The sequence below is a fragment of the Asparagus officinalis genome, chromosome 7, assembly GCF_001876935.1.
Source record: "Asparagus officinalis chromosome 7, Aspof.V1, whole genome shotgun sequence".
NCBI lineage: Eukaryota > Viridiplantae > Streptophyta > Magnoliopsida > Asparagales > Asparagaceae > Asparagus > Asparagus officinalis.
The window spans coordinates 20,518,192-20,542,731 of record NC_033800.1 but is presented as its reverse complement, the minus strand read 5'-3'; the positions used below and the strand labels follow the sequence as shown (position 1 = coordinate 20,542,731).

Sequence of the window (24,540 nt, the reverse complement as noted above, 5' to 3'; positions counted from 1 at the left end):
ATCAAAAAGTGAAGGAGGCAAGGTGGAGAAAAGGGGAGGTCAAGGATTAGAATGAGAGAGGGAGAGGAGAAAGAAAAATGGGCAATTGCGGCACGAGAGAGGACTCTGCTGTAGCTGCTGCTCATGCTCAAGGTTCTTCCCTTTCTCAAAAAATTTCCCATTTTTAGCCAAATTTCCTGCAGATCTAAGTTTCTGGAGATGGGTTTCTTTTCTTTTATCAATTTGGTCCCTTCTGTAACTTTATTCGTAGCATTTGAGCCAGCAATAGTGAAAATTTTCACTTTTTGTTGATAAAAATGTCATCTTTTTGACATTTTAATCGGTATGTTAGATTCCCAATTTTAACTCTCCATTGTCTTATTGCTCCTGTTTTAAAGATGGAAATTTGTGGTTTCTATGCAAAAATTTCAGGACATCTAGTGAGTTTAGTGTTCAATAGAAACAAAGCCAGTGGTTGCAAATTGATCATTTTGATTTCACTTCCAAAATTTTGCAGTTCAACAGCTCCACATGTTCCCTGTTAGTGTAAAGAGCACTCCTTCAGAGAAGAAGCATAACCGAACTTTTTCCGATGTAAGCGATTCTGCGATCCGTTACAACATTGAAGACTCGAGGAATATTGCAATATACACAAATGTGATTGCTTTCACTTTGTTTGAGCTCGAGACAATCACAAAGAGTTTCCGTTCGGATTATGTTCTTGGTGAAGGGGGATTTGGTACTGTGTATAAAGGTTACATTGATGAAAATGTGAGGGTTGGCCTCAAATCTCTTCCTGTGGCTGTAAAAGTACTGAATAAGGATGGTCTTCAAGGGCACAGAGAATGGCTGGTAACTGAGAATGATTATACTTTTCAGTGTTTCTTTGTGCTAAATTATTCATGATGAAACAAATGCCCTTCAATTCATGCTGTTATAGCTGCAGCTTATCTTTGTCGATGTCAACAAGTGCTAGCCGACCACCGGTTGAAACCTGTCTGAACTCTGAACTGATGAGCCTAAGATGAGCTCCTTAGAAAAGGCCCAAAAGGCTCCAATACCCTTGGTTCTGGTGTCTTTGCTATAGACATTGATTGATAGACTTGCTGCGCCATTTAACAATTTTGAGATGGTTAAATTATTCAATAGTACTAGCTGCATCCTGCACCCATGTGTCTTAACCATTTTGTGTATATATACCGGCATGCGCTGAGTAACTTGCATAAACTCTACACAAGTGTCACCTGCATATTGTTGCTTTCCGAAAGATTATTCAATCGAACAACCGAAGGTTTCATGATATCTTGAAATATATTAATTTACTGATAATTTACAAACTGAAGTTTCATCTGTCTGTTTGTCCTTCACTCTAAAATCCTCATCACCCATATGTTTCAGGTAGCGTTTAACTTTTACCCACTGATTCTGAACATTGCACCACTAGTATACAAGATTGAAAAGAAAGTAACTAGGGGCATGATCTTTCTGTAAAAGACTTTATATGATAAAACTCAGGAGTCCTCATCAACTTTGTTGCATTCTAACATGTTTTTCCCTCCTCCAGACAGAGGTTAATTTTCTTGGACAGTTAAGGCACCCGAATCTTGTGAAGTTGATTGGCTATTGCTGTGAAGACGACCACAGGCTGCTAGTCTACGAGTTCATGTTCCGTGGTAGCCTGGAGAACCACTTATTTAGAAGTATGTATTCCACTTCCACATTATTGGACTGAATTTTTCTGGTAGAATACACTTATATAAAAGCATATTCAATTTTAGAAAAGAATCCACTACTGGATAACAAGATAGATCATATATGACGAATCATAATAGAGTCATATGTGAAGGTTGTCAAGATTAACGCTGTAAGTCTTCATTATAGACAGCTCAGTCAGTTCGGACCCTATGAAGGTTGAAACTAAAAATCACCATATTAATGCTTTCTGCTGTGCTGGGAACTTCTATTGATGTACTACAGAATATGAAACTCAAGCATATGCTAAACTTTAGAATAAGCACATGAACTGACACTCACACTCAGCATATTTTTGATGTGTGCACATAGGAATGCATGGGCATGCACTTAGGCTCATTTCTTTTTAAATTCCTTTAAGTTGTTTGTTTTTATCTACTAGACATGTTTTCTTGATATAAACACTATTCTTTGTCAACTTACAAGATCATTGTCTTGGGGTTTATCACATAATATATGAGGAATTCATTTAAGACTTGGTCACCTGACATCAAGGGCTCCTTCTAAATGCATATATGATATGAGGACATCTGCAGGTCAATTAATCGAGCAACTTAGGTTTATTCTAGCAAGGCTATTTCAAATAAGTTAATTTTCTCCGTCCTTGCTCGACTTTGTTGACTATTTATTTTCCCAGAGTCGCATCTATTAGTAACTAAGAGACAAGTTTGTATTGCTTTTTATATTCCATTCTTTTGCATTGACCCATTTAATTCAGAACCTGGAGTTGAAAGTATATAGTTATGTTTTGTTTTGTTATGTTATGTCTTTTTTTTTTCAATATATTCAGTTTTCTCCTCACCTATGATTCGTTGCTTGATCCATTCAGAGACCGCTGCTCCATTATCATGGGCAACAAGGATGATGATTGCTCTAGGTGCTGCTAAAGGGCTAGCGTTCCTTCACAATGCAGAAAGGCCTGTTATTTACCGAGATTTTAAGACCTCGAATATCTTGCTGGACTCTGTAAGTAAATGTTATCTCTCTATTTCTGGAAGATGCACATATCGGTCATGGTACCTGATAACACCTATCCATAATATATTAACAGGATTATACAGCAAAGCTTTCTGATTTTGGACTTGCAAAAGCTGGACCTGAGGGTGACGAGACCCATGTATCCACACGTGTGATGGGCACCTATGGATATGCTGCACCCGAATATGTAATGACCGGTATGCTAACTGTGATGGCACCAGTGCTGATTTTGTTGTCATTTATCATTCATCCAGCTTCTTATTGGGGTAAATTTCGCAAAATTCCTCTGAAAGTTAGGGGTTTTGCACAAAACTTGCCTGAACTTTATAGATATTAGAAAACCTCCTTGGAACTTTAAAAATTACTCTTAACCCTCTGTCAACTACTGAGAATTCTCATTAACAGCATTAACCAATAGCGTAAAAAGTCTAAAGTACCCTTTTTTTACTTTTTAGTTGTCACGTGTAGAGCTCGTGACAACTTAAAATAATCAACTATTGAAAACTCTCATAAGCAACGTTAACTAATAGAGGAAAAAGTCTAAACTACCTTTTTTTTCACTTTAATAATTGTCACGTGTGGAGCTCGTGACAACTTAACAAATAACTGTCTCTTCAATCATGGCACTTAAGTGAGGCAAGTTGATAGATGTTTCTTTTATGATTTATTCGGGGAGGGTTTGGTGACTTCTTATTTCAAAATAGCCTGTGCTAATTTCATCAGCTATAAGAAATGTCCATCTCCATCTTCCCTATGTTATTTTCTGCTAAAATATTTGGCATTTCAATTCCATGAGCAGGTCACTTGACTGCTAGAAGTGACGTGTACAGCTTCGGTGTCGTCCTTCTCGAACTCCTAACAGGTCGAAAATCAGTGGACAAAACCCGACCGGGAAAAGAGATAAGCTTAGTTGACTGGGCTCGACCAAAGCTTAACGACAAGAGAAAGCTACTCCAACTGATCGATCCAAGGCTAGAAGAGCAGTACTCAGTGAGAGCAGCACAAAAAGCCTGCAGCCTTGCCTACTACTGCCTAAGCCAAAACCCAAAGGCAAGGCCACTCATGAGTGACGTTGTTGAGACTCTCGAACCTTTACAATGCTGCAAAAATGAACCTAATGAGGGCTCAATGCTGGCTCTACCAAACCCTAGAATTCATCATCGAAGATTTCCGGGAAATGGGATGGGATGCAGGTCAAGCCCTAGCTCAAGTTGCTCACCTGGTCCTGTTCCTGCTTGTAGGGTGAGGTGATGATTATATTCAAAACCTTTGGATGGTCTGTTATGTAAATGGATGATCAAGTGTGCTTGTGTAGTGGGTTTTGTTTTTAATCAAACCCTAGGCCTTGTTGTAAATGAGATAGAGCACCTGATGCTTGTTTGCTTTGGTAATCTTTTGAGTTGTATTAACAATTTAACATGAAGCAAACCTTGCCAAATGGGCTGGGCAGTACTCAGATTGAAATATGTTTCTTATGAAATGGAACTGATGCTCTATATTTCATGTGGGCGTTACATCAAAGGTTTCCATTGTACATATGGATATATGATATATGTTCCACTGTATTTTTTAAGCGCATGCTAACAGATGCGGCATCATGAGAAACCCAATGTGGATCCTTTTCAAGTCCATGTATATTTATGTTTTTTTGACTAAATGTTAAGAGTATCTATTCAGAATGCATCTTAACCTGAGAGCTCTTCCCACTGAAGTGAGGAACGCACGTTAGTTTTCTTTGTAAATGAAGGTCCAAATCCAATTTCATTGATCGCCAAACAAAATATTAAAGGTATACATGCATAGCTTTTGCATCCATAACTAAACAAAGATACAACTATTGAGTTTGATGCAAACAATGTCTTTGCTTTACCTCAAAATTTTGAGTTATGTATAACCACAACTAAAACCGAAATCATGGAATTCATAGTCCCTTTCAACCATCAGCGACAGGAAGTTAAGAATGGAGCTCGAGGGGGTTGTAAAGGCATGATAAATTGGAGATAGGATCTGGCATTTGCTCATGAAATGGAGCTCAACAATATCACAATAATCCTAACTTCTATTGCTAGGCTGTCGATAACATACACTGAAGTCTGGTCAGAGTTGCTCTGTTCTTTCTACTTCCTACATTTATAAAGCTCTGTACATATCGTTCTTCTTAAATATAACATATTTCCCTTCAAGACATCCCACGAGGTTGACAATAAACTCTCTCTCTGATCCTCCAAAATGGTCAGTGATTTCAGACAATAAAACCTGCAGGGTTTTTTTTTTTCATAAAAACATCATAAAGCAGCAAGCAATTTTAGAGTTATTTAGATATATGTCTCTCAAATCTTCAACAATTCCATATTAGTCCCTTGAATCTTTGAAACTTCTCATACGTCCCTCAAATCCCGAGGCGCCTTGCAATTTGGTCCCTCAGTGATCAATATACCCAAGTAACGTTTCTTTTAACAAGAGTATGTTTGGGGGGAATATAAACTGAGGGGTACATTGGTCATTGATGGATCAAATTGCAAGACCACGTAGGATATGAGGGACTTATGAGCAATTTCAAAGATTTGAGGGACTAATAGGGAACTATTGAAGATAGGAGGGACTGGTATCTAAATATTATGACTGCGGATTAGAAACCAGATATTTACCCCATCGTGTTCTGCAATCCACTCTAGTATAGTGCTTTCTGTTGCCTCTAATCCATCAAGACAGTTCTCTCCTTCATTGGCTTTGTGATGTTTCACTGAAGGACACTCATCAAGTAAAGACTCGTCATTACGTGGTTGCTTTGTTCCTGCAATAGTTTCACAACTTGGCGGTGTTAGTGTCTGGCTGCCATTAGTTTCAGAGTGAGACCCTGCTCTTTTTTCGGTGAAGGATCTCCAACTTCCTGGTTCATGTGTTCTGTCTCCTCTGGTGCATGCCGATGAGTCTATCTCAACAGGAGCACTGTCTGATGAGTTACTTTTCCAACCCAAGCCTTCTGTTGATACATTGAGGTCTTCCATTGCCAATAAAGTCTTGATTTGTTCATAGCTAACCTGCAAATGCACTTTCCCATTATGTACGGAAATCAGAAGGTCTGGGTGCAAAAGGCAGGCCACAGGATTTGGTTTTATTCCTTTTTTTACTCTTTATTTTGCACTCTGGTGGATTTGGTAGATAAATGTGCTTCAAGTGTTTTGGTTTGGGTGGGTGGATGGGTTCTACGAGTGACAGTTTTAATCTCGATCTATAGCTAGAAGAACCCTAATAAGTTGTAGATTTTGTGCTTTAATGCTAACAGGGTTCCTATTTATATATCACATGCTTAAACCATTCTGCATTCATGACCAATAATTTACATTCACTTGGATGATAAACCAATGCTAAGATTTAAATCAGACACGAGGTCCAGAATAGCAGTCAAATAGCCATACAAACAAGGATATGACTGCCAAGATGGAAGATACTGTTGGTTTTATGTCCAACTATAGTAATATAATAAAACTGTATAAGATACATTTTATAAAAGGCTTTATTTATTGCTTAACTATGAGATAGTTAAGGAGATATAAGATATCAAAGATCCATATGATGCATTGTATAAATATCTGACATCATTAAGATGAAATTGCGAGAGCCCAGATATTTAATATCATTGCTCCTTTGATAGTCACGACTGAAATTAAGTTTGGGAGAGTATAACGAGAATAGTTGTCATATCCGTGTAGTGTGTTTTAACACTGAAATTTAATGAGAATAGTTGTCATATCCGTGTAGTGTGTTTTAACACTGAAATTAAGATTGGGAGAGTTTAATGAGAATAGTATACATGTAGTGTGTTTTAACATTATTGTGAATATCATGATACAAGATGAGATCTTGCACTGATGCATTAGGTCAATAAGGAATGCATTGATGGGTCGACCATGAAAACTTGTCACATAAAATAATGACACTTTAGAGTAAAACAGAGTTTTACATGTAATGCATAAATGTCAGAAATCATAATGAATGAATGCACTTTGATTAATCGGTGAAGCAGTAAAGTTATTGAGCTGCTAAAGGATTTACAGTTATCTTAGAAAGATTAACATATTTAATTTTTATTATCTTTTTAGATTGTTGCTTGTTACAATCTTCATACTTGGCAATAAGACTCCTAAATATTGACAAAGTTTTTTTTCATGAAGTATTATTTTGTGCAATGAAAGTGCAGAACAGGCTTGGCAGTTGGCAGATGTTCATGCATGTGTCTCCGTTGTCACAACTCAAGCTATGGTGGACATTTGGGGGCGTGACAAACTCGATAGGATCAGGAGGAGAATTCATCAAGCCTAGACTACATTGGCAACAGATTATCAAATGGAGAATCAATTTTAAGCTTTTACTATTATCATACGATGACATTAAGTAGAATTATTTTATTTATAACATGATCTAATTATGACATCAAGTAGAATTATTTTATTTATAACATGATCTAATTAAACACCTTCCGCTGCCATCTGTGACTATGGATATCTATAGTATATTGAGATTTAAAAACTTACAGCTTCTGGCAATTCTTCTTTAATTGGTTTTAAACGGTCCCTTCCAACTTTTGTAACCGCAAAACGAATTTGTGAGGCTACTTCACTTGTTAGCCCTATCTCGTTGCAGAATCTAGCCCAGTTCACCTCATGTCCATCCCGAGCAACTTCAAGGATGTATGTGGTGACTGTTTGCTCCTTTATACCATATGTACTCTGAAAAGTAGAAAAGAAAAGAAAAGGTTAATCTACAGAGGTGAAAAGTAGCATATAAGACTTACACACGCACATGATTTAAATTACTGAAAACGTACTGCAATTTGTGGGATTAAAACTTCTTCATTCTGCCATAATTTCCACGCATTTAACTTCGCTGGAGTAACTAATTTTCGCTCAGAGGTTGCAAGGACTTTTCTTGTACTAGCAGCTTGTAGTACTGGTGCCTCTCCATCCAGGGGAAGCTTTAGTTCTTCTGATGCTTGACAAATACTTTCAAGAAGACTACCACCGTACTTAGACACAAAGTGCTACATTAAACCAAAAAAATTGACTAAGGCAAGCTGAATAATACATAAAAAATTGTGTCCACTTACTGTGAAATATGATTTGACAGACAAAACTATAACTTCAGGCAGATCATGTTCAACTCATAACACAAATGACTAAATTAAACTTTTAAAATTTTTGATGCTTTAATATATAATCTTTGTAAAAGTAGATAGAAACAGGTAAAAACTAAATAGTGTCATAAAAGTCATAAACCTGGTTGACACCATCAATGTTCGCCAGCCTGGCTCTGGTAGATGGTCTAATCTTTGCTATCTTTACAATAGTTTCATCACCACATATAGCATATCTGAAACAGGGCATTTAAAATAAAATTTTAGAAAGAAAGGCTTTCTAGTGAAACCAAATTCAAATACAGTTAAGCAACAACTTACGGAGCAGTTCCATTATCTTGTGCAAGTTTCATTCTGAAATCTAAAAGCATGCGATAAAGCTTTGTCTCAGCCTAAAAAGAGGAAGACATAATAAGGTAAGATTCTGAGTTCAGATTTACCAGGCTATTACTAACAATCAGACATCAGATAATACCAGCATTTTCTCTAGGCAAAGTCCATAAGCAGCAAATACATATAAATCTAAAGTCTGAGAGACCTGACTGACGTTCACAAATAGAATAAATATTGTCTGTGTCTGTCTGTGCGCGCATGCATACATTCACACAGAAACACATACAATGGCGTGGAATTATGCTCTATCTCATCACATGTTTGACATGACATGTATAGATAATGACCATAATGTGGAGTAACTTCCCAACCAGATTGGGTCAGGAGGTATTGCTTGCATTGATCGTTGTTCCAATACTTGTTTCTCCTGTAATCTGTTACTATTTGTAAATTAATAATGTCAAATTTCATGAGACTATCATGAACTTTGGGTTGTTTTCTAAAAGCTCGCTTACCTTTCCTTTGTTCACATAAGTGCAGATAAACTTACAAAGGATTTTCCATAACCTCTCTGTCAAAAAGCAGTTCGGTGAATAGAATGACCTTTTAGTGATAAAAATGCTTTTGCAGAATGATATATTGTATGGATTAGTTTAAAGTAAAAAGATATTTTTAAAATAACAAAAAGTAGTGATAAACTACTTGTCATAGAAAACACATAATATTATGAATATCTCAAGATATCACATGACACGCTCAATGAATAAAAGGTAAATATTAATATTCAACTATCATTAACAGCTGTATCATAGTTATCCATAAAAAGATAAAACTCGCAGGTAGTAAGTAAAGAAAAGACAATTGATTGCAATTTTCCAACAACATCCCGGAGGTCATGTTTTCTTAACATTTAGCCTAAATATAAAGTTGAAGTGCTCCAAAATCACAATAGATATATGTGTGTCTCCAAATTCTCCAACAATTTCACATCATTGTAGATTTTTTTTTCAGGGTATAAAGTTCACATTTTCCTGCAGATGCTTATGTCAACCCTTGTTTCCAACCACTCTCCTGCAGCCTCATTCGTAGTTTGATTCATGTAAAATTCCTCAAGCAATAGTATAATACTACAAGTTTTATCCTTCAAAATCTGCATTCTATACAAATTCTTATAAGTTTCTTTTCATGTAATTTAGATTATAATTGTTCTCATTTCTCACCTTTTAGATAGCATCTAAATACAGCCCTAGTTTCCTCTGTTGCAGCCATATCTCCCAATAAACAAAGGTCCAGAATAAATATCAAAGAAGATTCTGTATAGAACATACAATTTCAAGATTGATACCCAAACAAAAATTTCATCGAATAAGAAGATTATGTTCCATTTTTACAACCATTACATGGAAATCTAGCAAAGAAAACATTGTAAAAAATAATTTCATAATGTATAAACTTGAGAAACAGGAAGCTTACCTCAGAGAAATCTTCATATTCTAGAGTAGTTGAGTTATTCAGGTCTCCAACTTTCTTCTGTTGACCACCATGCTCTTCCTCATCAATCATCTCACTTGTTATAGCTAAAACCAATGGAGATTGGTGCACAGAATTTGCACAAGAGAGAAATTTCTTCCCATTTGGGCTAACACTGGAAACAGTTAAAAGAAACATCTATGTCTTTTGTCCATTCAAAATTTGTAAACAAAATACAACTCGTAGAGAATGTTTAGTATGTTGTGAATTTTATGATGTTAAAAAGATGAAAGAAAAGTACCATCAGATGGACATTGGAAGTGCCACAAGAAAGTACCTTACAGTTCTATAAATATCCTGGGTATTCTCCTTCAGATAATCTGCACAGGATAATCATACTAGTAAGGGTCATAGTTTTTTCTTACAGTTATGATTATTATTATGGGATCACAACATTTAAAAAAAAATTGGCTTCCATGGATAAAAGTCTCCAACAAAAGTTATAATTGGATGCCTCATATTAGTTGGATATCTCATATAATTTACCGCAGCTTCCTGTTTGAATACTAATGCTTCACAATGTCAGTCAAACCTAATACGAGGTTGTTTGTTGGCTATGTCTAAAACTTCAGGTCCACAGCCCCCCCCCCCCCCCCCCGTCTACATGTTGAGCACACATGAAGTTATCATCCATTGCAACAGTCTGAAATGAAGTGGTTGTCACTCGTCCAATCACTATACAGAGTGTCGTAAAGCATTCTAATTAGTGGGATACATATTTCACCCTTCTGCTAACGTAGATAATGTTGAGGTAGCTTCTGATGATGCTCTTACATTCAATAACTATACTGTTTTAGCTATCTCCTTAACCCCATGAGTCAAGAAAGAGATCTAGGAGATGAGGGCTCTGGGTTCCCTCTATTAATAACAGAATTATTAGTGAGAGAGGAATTGCAAATTGATAAAACATTTTTGCATATTGTGGTTTCCAAAAAAGTGCTTAAATTAATTATATTATATAATCATAACATCTAAATGTATGAACATAGCAGGCAACAAACCAGGATGGCATGCTCCAGTTTAGATGGGATAATCCATAATGAGGTGGTTCCAGGTGCTGGAATCAGATTTTGATCCTAGCTAATACCTTATAGATTTTGGTAACATAACAGTAAAGAAACATTACTACTGTCATCATGAGTTTATAAGAGAATATTTAAGCAACCAGTTGTAAGCTGGTTCTGGTCTTTCTAACATGATTAACGTTTTCCTTCTAACACTGGTTTGCAAGAGAATTTGCTCTAGCATTTAATGTCTCATGGTATGCGTTCCATTAAACAAACTGCTCTTCATGACCCGACGTGATGTAATTGAGGTTATATCACAAGCAGAATCAACATGCTAATAATCTATATCATCAAAAAACATAATATCAATGAGATTCGGCAAGAAAGATGATATGCTGGACACTCTGGTCTCAGAAATAAACACAATAACAATTCTTATGTACATAGGTTCAAAAATTACTCATCTAAGGCAAGAAATAATTGAACACTGGAGATGGAAACTGATACTAACAAAGAAATTCGCATCATCAGCTATACAAAACCCTAGATTAAAAAATGAATTTATAACAGCATAGATCATCACAAAAGCAACCAGTTAAAGACAAACAGAAATACTAGAAACATGTTTGGGAGTGGGTGTGTTTTCCTTATAAAGAAGGATAAAGAATTATTTCTATGAAAAAAGCGAACAGAAATATAAGTTCCCTTTAAGTTAGCAACTTACCATGAGCAATTAATAATCCAGCAAGGGCTTTCCACCAGTTGGATGAATAGCCTTTACCAAGACCATGTAACGAGAGCTTATCGAAATCATTATCCAGTATCTTTTTTGACTGAAAAGAGGAAAAGAGTGTATTGGCATGTAGAAAGAGGAAAAACAGCGTACTTAAAAGTTTGGAATTCGCTCAGAGATGCTCAGATTGTTGATGCAAAAATATGCCAAACATTGAAGAGAAAGCAATAGATGGGAATCCTATGTTGATGGAGAAAAGTGCAGAAGAAAGGCACTTTGTTCATGAGCAGTCTCTAGTCTTCAGCGTTAAAACTCAACAACAAAAGAAAGATTAAACGGTTCCAATTATATCATGTCTATATCCCATGGCTAAAACCTTGAGCACAAAAGAACAGCAAGAAACATATTTCAATGTACTCTTTACTATGCAGACCTCATTTGCAGGACTTAAAACGCATGGTAATAGATAACAGAGCAAAATGTAACAGAGCCATAGTTTTCCATTACATGCACACAAGCCATCTGTGCACTCGGAAATATAGAAAATAGGAAAGTGCTAATAAGAACTCTGTGGAGGCATAGGGTGCATAAGTTATGTGCATGTATTGATCTGTACAAATGGATAGTAATATTTACTTATATGTTTATTGATGTTTCAGAAGGTAAGTAAGTGTTAACGTTTAGGTTAGGGTTAGGGTTAGTTTTTAGTGGATGGCGGAGATTAGATGGAAAGAAATATACAGTAGCTCTGGTACCATGTTAAGATTATCAGAGAAAGAAAGAGAAAAGATGCTTGATCCCTTCCCCTCTAGCTTTATTTACATTAGCAAATGTTAGCTCAGTGGGACCAAATATAATGAATATAATTATCTTTCTCTCAATATATACAAATGTTTTTAAGCAATACATATCAATATATAACTAATGGCTTTGTGCAAATTAAAGCCAAGTTATAGTTCCTGCTTACTCTGCATTTATCAGACAAGCTTACTTTACATGTATGAGGAAAGTGATTCCCAAAAATAGCACAAGTATATACAGTAAAAGTGTATGAAAAGCTTTAGGACGGAAACCGCGAGAGAAGAGAAGAGACTAATCGGGAAAATGTATGACGTAAATGGGGCTCTAAGTGTAGAAATCTAAGAAAACAATCATACAACATGAAACATGATAAGAATACTGTGAGTTGCTTACACGAGATCCTCGAAGAACGTCCACAGGCATATTGAGACCCCAGCGATCTCCACAGGATTGTATGCAAGACAATAACAGCAAGGCTTCTCTTGACAAGTCCCTCTCACTTTTAGACCTTGTGCAGTTATCACACTTACCTGAAACCCAATAGTAGCATTAAAGAATAAATAAAAGCTTATAGAACCAAAACTCAGACTACTAATCAAAATAGTGATTCTTTTGGGGTCTCAACTACATTCTCCATGACCAATCAATATTTATAGGAAAACGCTCATGATGATGATGATGAGTATCACATGTCCTCTTAACTATCTCATTAATACACAAACTAAGGTGTTTCTCCAGATAAAAGAACACAGGTTCACAGCTAGAACAAAGTTCAAGAATTTTACCACAGGCATTGGTGGTTTCTTCTCCAAAATACTGTAACAAGAACTTTCTGCGACAAGTAGCCAGCAAGCAATACTTTTCTGCAGCCCTGAAGGAATCAATAATAGCTTTCTTCTGACTTTCCTAGTAACAATCATGAAAATAATTCTTGTTGGAAAAAAGGGTAGTCAGAGGATATAAATAAGATTAGAAAGCACAAAAATTACTGTATTCAAAGTAGATAGCTACGAGAAATCTTTTGGTAAATTTCAACATGGAGCCCTAGATATGAGCCACAGCCTCAACAAAGCACATACCGATTGTGCTTCTGAACAGTAAAAGTCAGCTTTGCCAAAATCGCTTCTTGAGTAATACAACCAGCAGATTGAAGCTAAACCATCCCTACCGCAACGTCCACTTTCCTGATAATATGATTCTAGACTTTTGGGGCAACCATAGTGTATCACACACCTGATATTTGGCTTGTCAATACCCATACCAAAAGCAATAGTGGCAACCATAACCTGAAGCTCATCTCTGATGAAAGATCTGCAAGCATAATAGGCAGCTTAGTCATAAATGATTGCAATTTAACTACTTTGCAGAACAGATAACATTTTCTGCATGTGCCATAGTACATAATTTTGGAGCACATTGGCAGATGCTTTCTCATAAAAGACTTCCATAAATGCCGCAACAAAAGCTAAGAGCACTTTTTGGTAATATATAAGAAGAATGTATGAGAAGGATACTTGTGGGACTGTTCACGAGCTTTAGCTCCCATTTGACCGTGATAAATTCCAGTCTTAATTCCAGCATCTTTCAGTGAGTCGCAGATCTGGCATATAAACACACAAGCATCTTATGTTTAAGCTGTTTACAAAAGAATTCATGTCAAACCCTTAATCCTCTTCAGTAACAATGCGGGTAAAATTTTAAAATGCAATGTGACATCACAGAAGTGCATGACTATTTCCTAAAACATGACATGCAAGCTAAATTTTGTCGAATCCGAACTGAGTACTATCTTTCTTACTAGAAAATAAGATCTCTTCTGTATATTTATGCAAAATCACAATCGAGGTCACCAAGCAGATAGAATACTAATATAATACAGAAATAAATGCAATATTACAAGAAATCCAAAGAAAGAAAACAAGCAGAAACCAGATTTGGTTTCTGTAAATAAACAATTTTCTTATATAGATTAAAAAATTAAACAAGCATTACCTGGACATGGATAGATGCAAAAATTGAGAACAAAAACACATGTTTTGTGCAACAAACCTTTGAGATCAAACTTAGGAGTTTGCTACATTCATCCTCTTTATTGACTCAAATTCAAGTGTTATTTAGGATTTGATTTGTTAAGATGTAACCAAGTTTTATGCTGGTCATTGTAAGCTATCCAAGACAACCCTCTTTATCCAGGTATTGTGCATGCAATGAAATGAAATATTAAACATAACATTGGCAGTGCTAAAATCAAGACTTACACTCAATAAATTCAAATCATAATTAATGCTGCCAACAAAAGAAAATTCCTAATTAAAATCACAATTTAATGCTATATGTGTTTGGTACAGAATGTGATGATGAGCAAGATGAGAGTGACGCTTGTACTATGTTTATTCTAGGTGGCATAATGCTGCAATATATGGGTTGTAAGATAAGTAAAGATTCTCATCTTAAGCATCAGAAAGCACAACAAGGACAATCTGTAAACATGAAAAGGATAATGGTAACAGTGAACTTGCCTGTTCAGAGTCTTTAATAGTGGTACAATATATGATAGTTGACCCACCATTGTTACTGTATTTTGAGACTTCAGTTACAAGCTCATCTACGAATGATGTTGATCGACTCAAAATCTTGACACCATAAAATAGATTCTGGCGATCAAATGAGCCGATCGCAATGTAAGGGTCACTCATCTGCAAGGAGTGAACAATATCTCTCTGTACCCTACGAAAACATATACCAACTTAAAAGAGAGAGCTTTAATAATACTATTTAAGAATATGTGAAAAGTGTATGCAGTGATTAACAGCATTGAATAAAAAATAAAATTGAAAAAATCACTGTCATTTGTTAAAATAGCAGAATTGTTTCAACTTTCATGTGTAAACTAAAGTTAAACCAGAACTCTGTTAGTAAAATGTATACCGCTAAAATTTAACAAACAGATCAGTTCTAAACCAGGATTTGCAATTATACTTGCGAAAACGTATAGGTATGTAACATATCAACAAACAATAAGCTGAAAGTTAATTATCAGCATGCAATCTCCATTAGATCGGTTTGAAAATTCGTCAACGTATACATAGTTAAACAATAAGTCTTATATGTTCGTAGTTAAAGAGCAATAACAGAATCATATGTTTATTGTAGGATGACATTAAGCCTCATAAAAGCCTATTTAAAAGAAACCTGTTATTAGACAAATAGTTGGATGAAATACCAGATTTTCTACCGTTTCAGATAACTGTGAAGATCTTCACTGCTAAATTCACCAGCTGAAAATAGATTACTCTTAACATTGTAGAAGTTAGGCTTTGACTATATCTTACTATTTTTTAGACCTTTAGTGTTTGAGCACACTGTATAATGTTTTCAAGTCCTAACAAATAGTCCTAAACAAGTCATAATTAATCTCATTAAAAACATAGATAGAAGCCACAAGTTTCACATTCATGCTTAAATTGCTAAACACAAATTGGAAGTTTATACATAATTACTCATTATAGCGTCCTAAAAAATGTTGAGATGAAAAGCTTTTGTAGGTAAAAAAAAATAGAGTAAGCTACCACATTCTACAATAAAAATGTACCAAAAAAGGTTTAATCATTTATATTAAAAGGGAGAAGAATAAGTAGAACTATGGAAGTGTTTGCCTACTTTGAATTCTCAGAACATGGAAACAGTGGGATTTTTTCTGCTAATTGCTACTTAATACAGCATCTAATACTTATGTCCTAATTCTTCATAAACCATGAATTGTTGATTGATGATCATATTTTTATAAGAAGAGGATAAATTTAAGTGTACTTGAAGCACTTAATTTAGCTCATTGATGCTTGCACGCTTTACAGGCATCAATGAACTAGACCAACATGCCTTGTGTTTGTCTTAAGCACAATGCTGAAGCATTTACTTGTTTATCCTTGAAGGGCCCAAATTAATTCTTGGATTTAGATCTAAGAAGCTCCTGGGAGATTTAACAAAAAAAGAAACAGTATAAATCATTTCAGACATATCTGCAAGAACTACAGAAAGAAAATGCATTTCGCAACGAATACGCTATATCTCGTCACTGGAATGGTCTTTATATTACATCTATGATACATAATACTTTTGAGGGTTTTGTTGAGGGTTAAAAATAACATTGGTAAGCCCATGAAGTACTGAATATAGCATGTGATATATGTGGTCATTAAAACGGGCTGAAGGCTAAAAAGCGCTAAAAAGTCAACGGTCAAGTTGATCTTCTGCAGGTCAATAAAATAAGTAGCAGGATAATAAGATAAGCCCATGAAGTACTGAATATAGCGTGTAATGTGTATGTGTATGTGTATGTCTACGTGTACACATGTACGTAAACATATATCGACACTAAAATGGTGTTAAAGCAATTCAATGATCAAGTTGACCTGCTGCAGGTCAATAAAATAGTAGCATGGGAGGGAGGGAGGGCGGGAGTTCTCAACTAACGCAAGCAGGACGTGACAGTACATACACAACGCATATGCACATACATAAACAGAGGGTGAAGACTATGATCAAGGACACAGAACCAGAACACTATAAAAACTAAAAGACTAATAGACACTACACCCAACCAAACCAAAATTTACAACCTGCATATACACTAAACGGGACTTCTAAGACATAGAAACTCTGATATAGTACATAAAGAGAACAGGTGACACATGTGTCCGTGAAGGATGACAGTGCATACTTCCCAGTGGCAGTGGCAGTTAAAGCAATAAATGGTACATCTGGAAGAATATTACGTAGCATGTGCAACTTCTTGTATTCTTTCCTGCAAAATAACAGAAAAAAATGGGAAGTGATCATCACTGATGATATATGGAGGAATTACCAAAGCAAAATCAAAAAAGGGCGTGCCAAAAATCATGAAACTAATCGTATAATTAGGAAAATAATCTATAAGAGCATGGATGCATACCTTATGCAACTAATGAACACAAATCAAATCATTTTATCCCAAAAAAAATTTTGGAAGAAAATTTAAAATGCAAAAAGATGAACCAAAATGGAAGGGAGAAATTTAGGGTAAGTACACACTAAACCAGATTCTACTCTCGTAAAACAAAGAGCAATCCAAATGAAAATCGCAAGTAAAGAACAGTTATCTTCTAATTTAATATATAATAACATCTTTAATTATATTCAGGCATAAAACCCTGATCACATCAAACAGTGATCTGACTTAAGCAAGAATAATTTAATATAAAGGAATTTTTCGCATTGATCAACTACAAAAGCTTCACATAGAAAAGTAAAGCCACACTACATTTGTTCAATAACATATTTCAGGTGACTGCACTGCTTGAGTGATCCAAGAATAGACTAGATGAATTAGGATGAAAAAATTTATGATGTGTGATGACTTTCTCTTGGAAAATCACAGATGAACAGATGAACAAAGAAAACTGATGATTGAATTTCTTTAACATTAGAATTTGATGTAGTCAAATTTTATTGTAGCCTTGTCCTTAAAAGATAAATTATTAGCTATGGATGTCAATTGATTTAGGAATCATTTTAGAAACTACTTATTAGAAAGTTTTTGTTTTTGTCTGATTATATTTTTTTCTGGTGGAATGTATTTCAGACCTTGCAATAAATGAGCTCTAGTCATGATTATGTCTACTAATATAACTGCACAAGAATATATGATGTAGCTTTGTCTTGTCTGCCAACTGTCGTCCTCACCTTTATGGGAAATAAAAGGCCATGCACATAACATAAAGGAAAAAAGAGGGTGCATGTTTTAATGAAAGCAGAGATTCACATATAGACCAAACTGAGCAAGCTTCACCTTGAAAAGGAGCAGGGCCCATATGTAAATTAATTGAAGGCTGGATTTAAGTCATGTGCATGCTTGAGTGATATTTGGAGTCCAACTTTGTGAGATTAACATAGAAAATTGAAACGAAGTGTGGGGACCCCTTTATAACCATCGGATCCTCTATGGAACACATGAGCAAAACCAAAATTTTAAATATTTTATTATGCAACTACATCTCTATATAATAAGCTAAATATGTGTCCATTTCTATCATAACTCAGTTCATAACAGATCAAGGTGTAAGGTCTTATTTCATGTGCAGTTATGTGAGAAGAAAACTAATTTGTTTTGACCTCCAAAGTTGTTTACATCTATCATCTAAACCACATAGATGAACAATCCTATCAAAATATCTGGAAGGGGTGATAGCAAGCTTGAAAAGAGCAACTGCAATACTGATGAGCGTCACGGCCCTCACTTTAAAATATATAAGGGGATTGGACATTTATAGCAAAGCCAAGATGAGCACTAAACCAACAACAAAGTTATCACAAGTCTCGCACATGCTTTCAATTAATAATATTAGGATTTCAATAACTTGTCGGATTGATATATACTGAAAGCAAAGCTGACACCTGTAGCTGAGGATTATTTGATGTCGATAGGAAACCAAATAGAGACTGAAAGAGTATGGCCATATACAAATATACAATCATTATACAGAAGAATTACAGAACATTTAGGACCCAAAAAAAATCAAATAAAATGAACAACCTGAAATCATGTCCCCACTCTGATATGCAATGTGCTTCATCAACAGCCAAGAGACAAATGCCAACATCCAACAAGTTAGTCCAAAACCTACAGAGGATAAAGAATAAATCATTTGATAGAAATAATTTAAGAAAATAAAATGAAGAGAGGGATTAATAATTAAAGTGTTAGAAGTATTCCTTTCTGGCCATATGATATGCTTTTCATTCACCTAAATGATGATTTAATCTTCAAATTAATAATTCATATGAATAGAATCGGTTTAGTGGTTTACACAACCATTAGCAAAAGTTAACCTCAATAAAGCAAAGCTAGACCATCACACATTAGCGTAACAGTTTTTCATATGGAACAATATAATAACTTGAAATCCAATAAGATAGTGATCAAGCTTATGACACACAATCATTCATTACACTGAAGCACATTACCCACCGACACCAACCCATAAAATCTCCACCCACTCCCACCGCCACCCCAAAACGTGAAATGCTAAACTATCCCAAATAACTCTCTACAAACATGATCATGTTAGACATAACTATTTCAACATGATCCCACTTCCAGGCGCAGGTCCATAACTCCCATATCCCAGTAATATTTCTATATTCCTTCTCCGGACAGCTTTCTAGTCTGCATCCCCTTGATTCCCGCAATCACAGGCAAAACATACACAGCTCTCTTCCTCCCACATGGACCAGGCATCAGCCCTGCTGCTTTTTCAGTACCTTAGTCATAGATCACATTCAAGCTTTATCTAACTAAAGAGCCTGTGCACTATGACCCTTCACATTCAAGCTTTCATCTCTCAAGTTAACAACAAAAAAGCAGAAAAATCATTGTGCTAGAGCACCCAGAAAAAACTCTCACAAACATATGCATCAATCACAAGGATTCCTGTTTTGGTTGATTTATAGGCTATATTCAGGAAGTCAATCACTTGAAGTCTCTTCTACGAGGGGAAAAAACGTAAGGATAATCACAGACTAAGTCACAGGCAATCTATTGGATTAAAAAAGGCATATAAGTTAAACATTTTTCCATCATAGTTAAAGCTAGTAACACTTTATTCCTATAAATGTATGTTTTAGATGCATGATCAGACCTATCTTAGGACACATATGCACCGTTGCTTATAAAACATTGCTATGGTTGTCACTATGGCTTTAACTCTGCTATCACGAAAGAGTAGTGAATAGGGATAATTTCTATTTGAAACAGAGAGTTCAATTTGCATGATTTAGAGTGAAGTTACATAAAAATGAGACTGCTTTAGAAAACACATACAAAGATTTCCCCGGGTTTTCCAATTTGTACATTTAGCTATTGCATTTAAACGGGGGGAAAGCACAAAAGAAATACAACTTTTTTATGCAGCTTTTCAGTTAAAACGAGATTCTTCACATCAAGTTGATGGCCCGAATTTGGATAAAAATAGAGACTCTCGTGTGGATGGCTTGAAAATGGAGACAAATGCATACTCCGACTTGAAGTTTTCTGCAAAAAATAGATTGGCCTTGCTTGTTGACAGATTCAGTTGCTGTAGGCTATATAAATAAATGATAAGTGCCCATCCATCACTGAGAAGGAAGTGAAATGTTGAGGGTAAATTTTACTACATGTCAGAAAGATGTAGTGACATGTAGAAGGTCACCCATCGTTCCTTGGACTGCAAAAGAGCTTATGTTGTGTTATGTGCTACAGACCTTTAGAATCTAGAATCAATTGAATAGTAATGGACAAGAACGATGTGGTATTTGGAAGTTGCTACTGGTAACCTTTAGAATCTAGAATCGATTGAATAGTAATGGACAAGAAGGATGGGGTATTTGGAAGTTGCTACTGCTATATTATAAGTCTAAGCAATATAGATGCTTTGTGCATGGATTGCTACAAGTTTCTAAGCACAAACTTCTGCAGAGGCCTGACAGCTATGCTGCATAGGTATGGGTACAGGTACGGGACACAACAAATTTGCAAAAGGTATGATGCGGGGACACGGCTAAAAAAAATATTGATATACACATATATTATATATTCGAACTAATAATTTATATGAGAACAAGGATGATTAACATTTTTATGTTTCTTTTATTATGTGGATTATAAATTGGAAAAACATGAGTTTTTGGACCAGAAATCCAAATGATCCTTCAAAATCATAACCTAGAACCTGACCTATGTCCAACAAGTTTAAAGCAGCGGATGTAAAGTGTAGGACACATGTTCGAAAAATATATGACAAGCGTTTTAAATTAAAACATGTATTATATAGTTGAGTACATGCCCAAATAAATGCATGCATATATGCAACGATTGTCCAAGGAGTTTGGGTACGGGTACTGGAACATGTCGGGTACGGGTACGGCTTCAAATTAGAAGTACCCAGGTAACATAGGCTGACACTCTGACAGTGATAGAAACCAAATAAGGACTGACATGATTCCCAACTGAAATCAACAGCTGGCAGTTGAGGTCACAGTGAAGAATCAAGCTACGGCAGCAGCATGGTTTCGGTCTTTGTTTTGCTCACCAGCTCCTAAGACAAGCAAATGGGAGAGGCCGTATCAAGAACATTTGATAATGAAATTTTCTGAGGAATCTTGCAAGATACGATGTGACTTGAAAAATCTTTCTTGAACTAAATAATTGTTAAACTTTGATGGTAATGATAAGCTTGAGAGTTAAGAATATATAGTCTATATGACATCCACATAACTTCATAATGCACATTATCACATGAAGGTACATGTCTTAACCAACCTTCCTCCATAACCTATATTAACCAACCTTATCCTCCATGCAACAACCAGTACACACAAAAGCCCTAGTAAGAACTCCGCAACTTCCTGGTTACAAGTACACAATTTTCGATGATATAAATCCCTGGTTGAACAACAAGATATTCCAGATATTCATGTACCATTGCACTCACATTGTTTCTTCCAGACAGGGGTACGCTTGCATTAAAAACTGATGGATAATTACATGGGACCGGCAATTGCCATGAAGATTAAAATAAAATGCAGGATCTTCAAAGAGATGATAAACAGAGTTTCTCACCTATGAGGAAGTGAGCAAGCTTTCTCCGGGGTCATGTATAGCAAATGAAAGGTACCTTTCTCAGCTTCAGAGTAAATACCTTTGTCCATTTGAGTACTTCCTAAATACTCAGCTTTTATACCACGTTGCTTTAAACTCATGACCTGTGTAAGTTAATAATCTCAGTTGAATCTACTACGTATCTGTAAATAAGATGTATAGGCAAGACCAGAAATTACCTGATCTTGCATCAATGCTAGAAGAGGGCTTATCACAACAGCAGTCTTTTTTCTAACCAGTGGAGGAATCTGGTAACTAGAAAAGATACAAAAGTCAAAAATAAGAACAATATCACTCATATCATCAGGGGAAAAAAAGAAAGGAAGGAAGAAAACACAAAAAAAATAACTAAAATGATAATACACATAATTAAATTGGTTGTGTGTGTGTGTACAGAAAGAAAGAAAGAAAGAAAGAAAACACAAAAAAATAACTAAAATGATAAGGCACAAAATTAAATAAGTTATGTATATGTGTTTGTGTCTATGGAAAAAATGTATATGAGATGACAGCTCGTTTTGCAAAATGAGCTACCACTAATGTCAATAGTGTTTAGGCCCACTAATTGTCACATGTGTGGGTGTGTGTTCTTGTGTTTGTGAGCGGACAGCTCGCTTAGCAAAATGATCTAGGTTTCATATAGCAAAATGATCTAGCAAAATGACAAACTAAAGCTGTTGATTATCCAAGATCTTTAAAGAATAAGAAATCAAACTAGGTTTGATATAAGTGGGAAAAATGATCGGGTTTTTTTGTAACAGTTTCAGAATGCAGCCGGGAACTATTTACATAAACCTACAGTTTTTTGTCTTATTGACAGTCGGTTCTAACAAGCCTAGCAAGGAAAACAACCCTCCAACTGAGTAAAAACTTTAACTAATGTATGAAGCAAATCAATCCACTTTTTCAGTTAGGGATATAGCTTCAGCTCTGTCAAGACAGCCACTGATGGCTCCCACGAACCCAGCGCAAGCACGCCTTCTCCGTCTTCCACCAAGCGTATGCGTTGAAGTGCAGCAGAAATCTCATTTGACTTGTCCCACTACCTCTAAAACCCATCTATACATGTTACCTTGACACCAAGTTGAAACAAGCTCTCTTATTGGTGACAGTTAAAAGGGGAAACACCTAGTTATGTGTGACGAGAAGAATGAGAGTTTAAAGAAAATATTTGCATTCAATACTATTGGTCTGAATAATTAAATATAACACACAAAGACATTGATTATGGAATGGATTTAAAGATCTGAAAAGATTTTGGGCATTGGAGACTAACATCCTGCTTCCAGGACTTTTAGCTCGAATTCTGCAAAAGCAAAATGTAGATCCCATCAAGATCAAGTCTGTGTTGAAGGCATCATTATAGGAACTTAGAAGAAACGAAATGTGCAAAGTATAAGAGCTTTTAGTAAAGGGAAAAAAATCATCACACTTCTAAGATATGGAGTTCCAGCAGGTTCGACAAACCACGACCAGTGTGCTCTTCCTATAGCAAATGGTCCACAATCTTCATCTCTTCCTCTTATACAATTTCAGCTATCTAATAGCAAACATTTACCTACTATATGTACAGCTTGCTGAAACCCGTACGAACATTTTGCATGTTCAGAAGAAATTTTTCTCATTCATTCCTTCTCTTGAGCATATCCACCATGTACTCCACAAATAACAACCACTCACATTTTTACTCTTTCGCCTAACAAATGGTAGCCAATTCCTTCCTTTCAAATGTATATATGAATTGGTAATGAACATCACTGAATCCAATTAACAGGGCATTCTCAAATTTGGGCACAATGAACATCAGTGAATCCAATTGACAGGGGCATTCTCAAATTCGGGCGCATATAACTGGACCCAAATACATGCTTTGTATAAAAATCCTTTTTTTTAAGGACTGGGGCTTTTAAACTGTACTGAACACCAGAGATGATCAATATCCAGAAAAGGGGACGACAAAGATAGGGTTTTGGAATCGTACCATAAAGATTTTCCGCTTCCAGTGGCCATGACCACTAAAGAATCCCTCCCGTTTAGTACTTGATCGATGATTTCTTTCTGGTACGGTCGGAACTGGGAGAACCCAAAATATGTCTGGATCACACAGAAGAACAAAGATTAATAATGAGCGGAGTGGAAAAAGAAACAAATTTTGGGTTCTAGGGTTTTCGTTTTGCTTCGATTTCACCTTCAACACTTGTTCCATTGTTTTCTTTCTATCTTTTTTTCCTTTTTTTTTCCTCCTCTCGCGAAGAGCTAGGGAGAGCGAAGAGAGGGGGGGAGACGGATGTGAAGGGTTTGGGCCTTGAAATGGGCGACGAGAGGGCCAGGCGCCAAGGTCGGAGTTTTCCCGCCTTTTCTCTGGTGATCTTTGGCAGAATTACCCCTCTGTGAATTTACGGGCCAAATTAGCATACTAATATTTTTTTTACGCTCAGGTCTGGTTGATATTGTTGTAAATATAAATACAATGAATGTGGACATTACTAGAAGAAGACTCTTCACCTACTTGTGACTTTTAGTATTCTCTTCCACATCTATATAATATAATCCATGGAAGACAAAATGTATTGAGGAGAAATGAAGATGAATAAAATGAGATGATCACTTTCTCCCTATC

General features: G+C 35.8%; 2 protein-coding genes across 3 annotated transcripts; one reads left to right on the top strand and one right to left on the bottom strand.

Moving 5' to 3' along the window:
- LOC109850805 (probable serine/threonine-protein kinase PBL8) lies at window positions 7–4,212 on the top strand. Its single transcript, XM_020420872.1, has 6 exons — window positions 7–132; window positions 497–831; window positions 1,544–1,679; window positions 2,561–2,697; window positions 2,783–2,906; window positions 3,509–4,212. The coding sequence occupies exons 1-6, from the start codon at window positions 78–80 to the stop codon at window positions 3,958–3,960; spliced, it is 1,239 nt and encodes a 412-aa protein (XP_020276461.1). The 5' UTR covers window positions 7–77; the 3' UTR covers window positions 3,961–4,212.
- LOC109848140 (probable ATP-dependent DNA helicase RecQ) lies at window positions 4,452–24,249 on the bottom strand. Of its 2 annotated transcripts, none has more exons than XM_020417493.1 (20): window positions 24,109–24,249; window positions 23,902–24,014; window positions 22,100–22,175; window positions 21,882–22,024; window positions 18,819–18,905; window positions 16,968–17,051; window positions 14,767–14,974; window positions 13,762–13,847; window positions 13,327–13,558; window positions 13,033–13,153; window positions 12,641–12,777; window positions 11,438–11,546; window positions 9,984–10,026; window positions 9,650–9,821; window positions 8,165–8,235; window positions 7,986–8,079; window positions 7,538–7,750; window positions 7,245–7,439; window positions 5,358–5,750; window positions 4,452–4,965 (listed from the first exon to the last, which is right to left on the bottom strand). In XM_020417493.1, the coding sequence occupies exons 1-20, from the start codon at window positions 24,124–24,126 to the stop codon at window positions 4,840–4,842; spliced, it is 2,721 nt and encodes a 906-aa protein (XP_020273082.1). In that variant the 5' UTR covers window positions 24,127–24,249; the 3' UTR covers window positions 4,452–4,839. The 2 variants fall into 2 exon arrangements, with proteins under 2 accessions (XP_020273082.1, XP_020273084.1); XM_020417495.1 differs by lacking the exon at window positions 24,109–24,249 and adding an exon at window positions 23,197–23,226 and having other exon boundaries at window positions 23,902–23,971.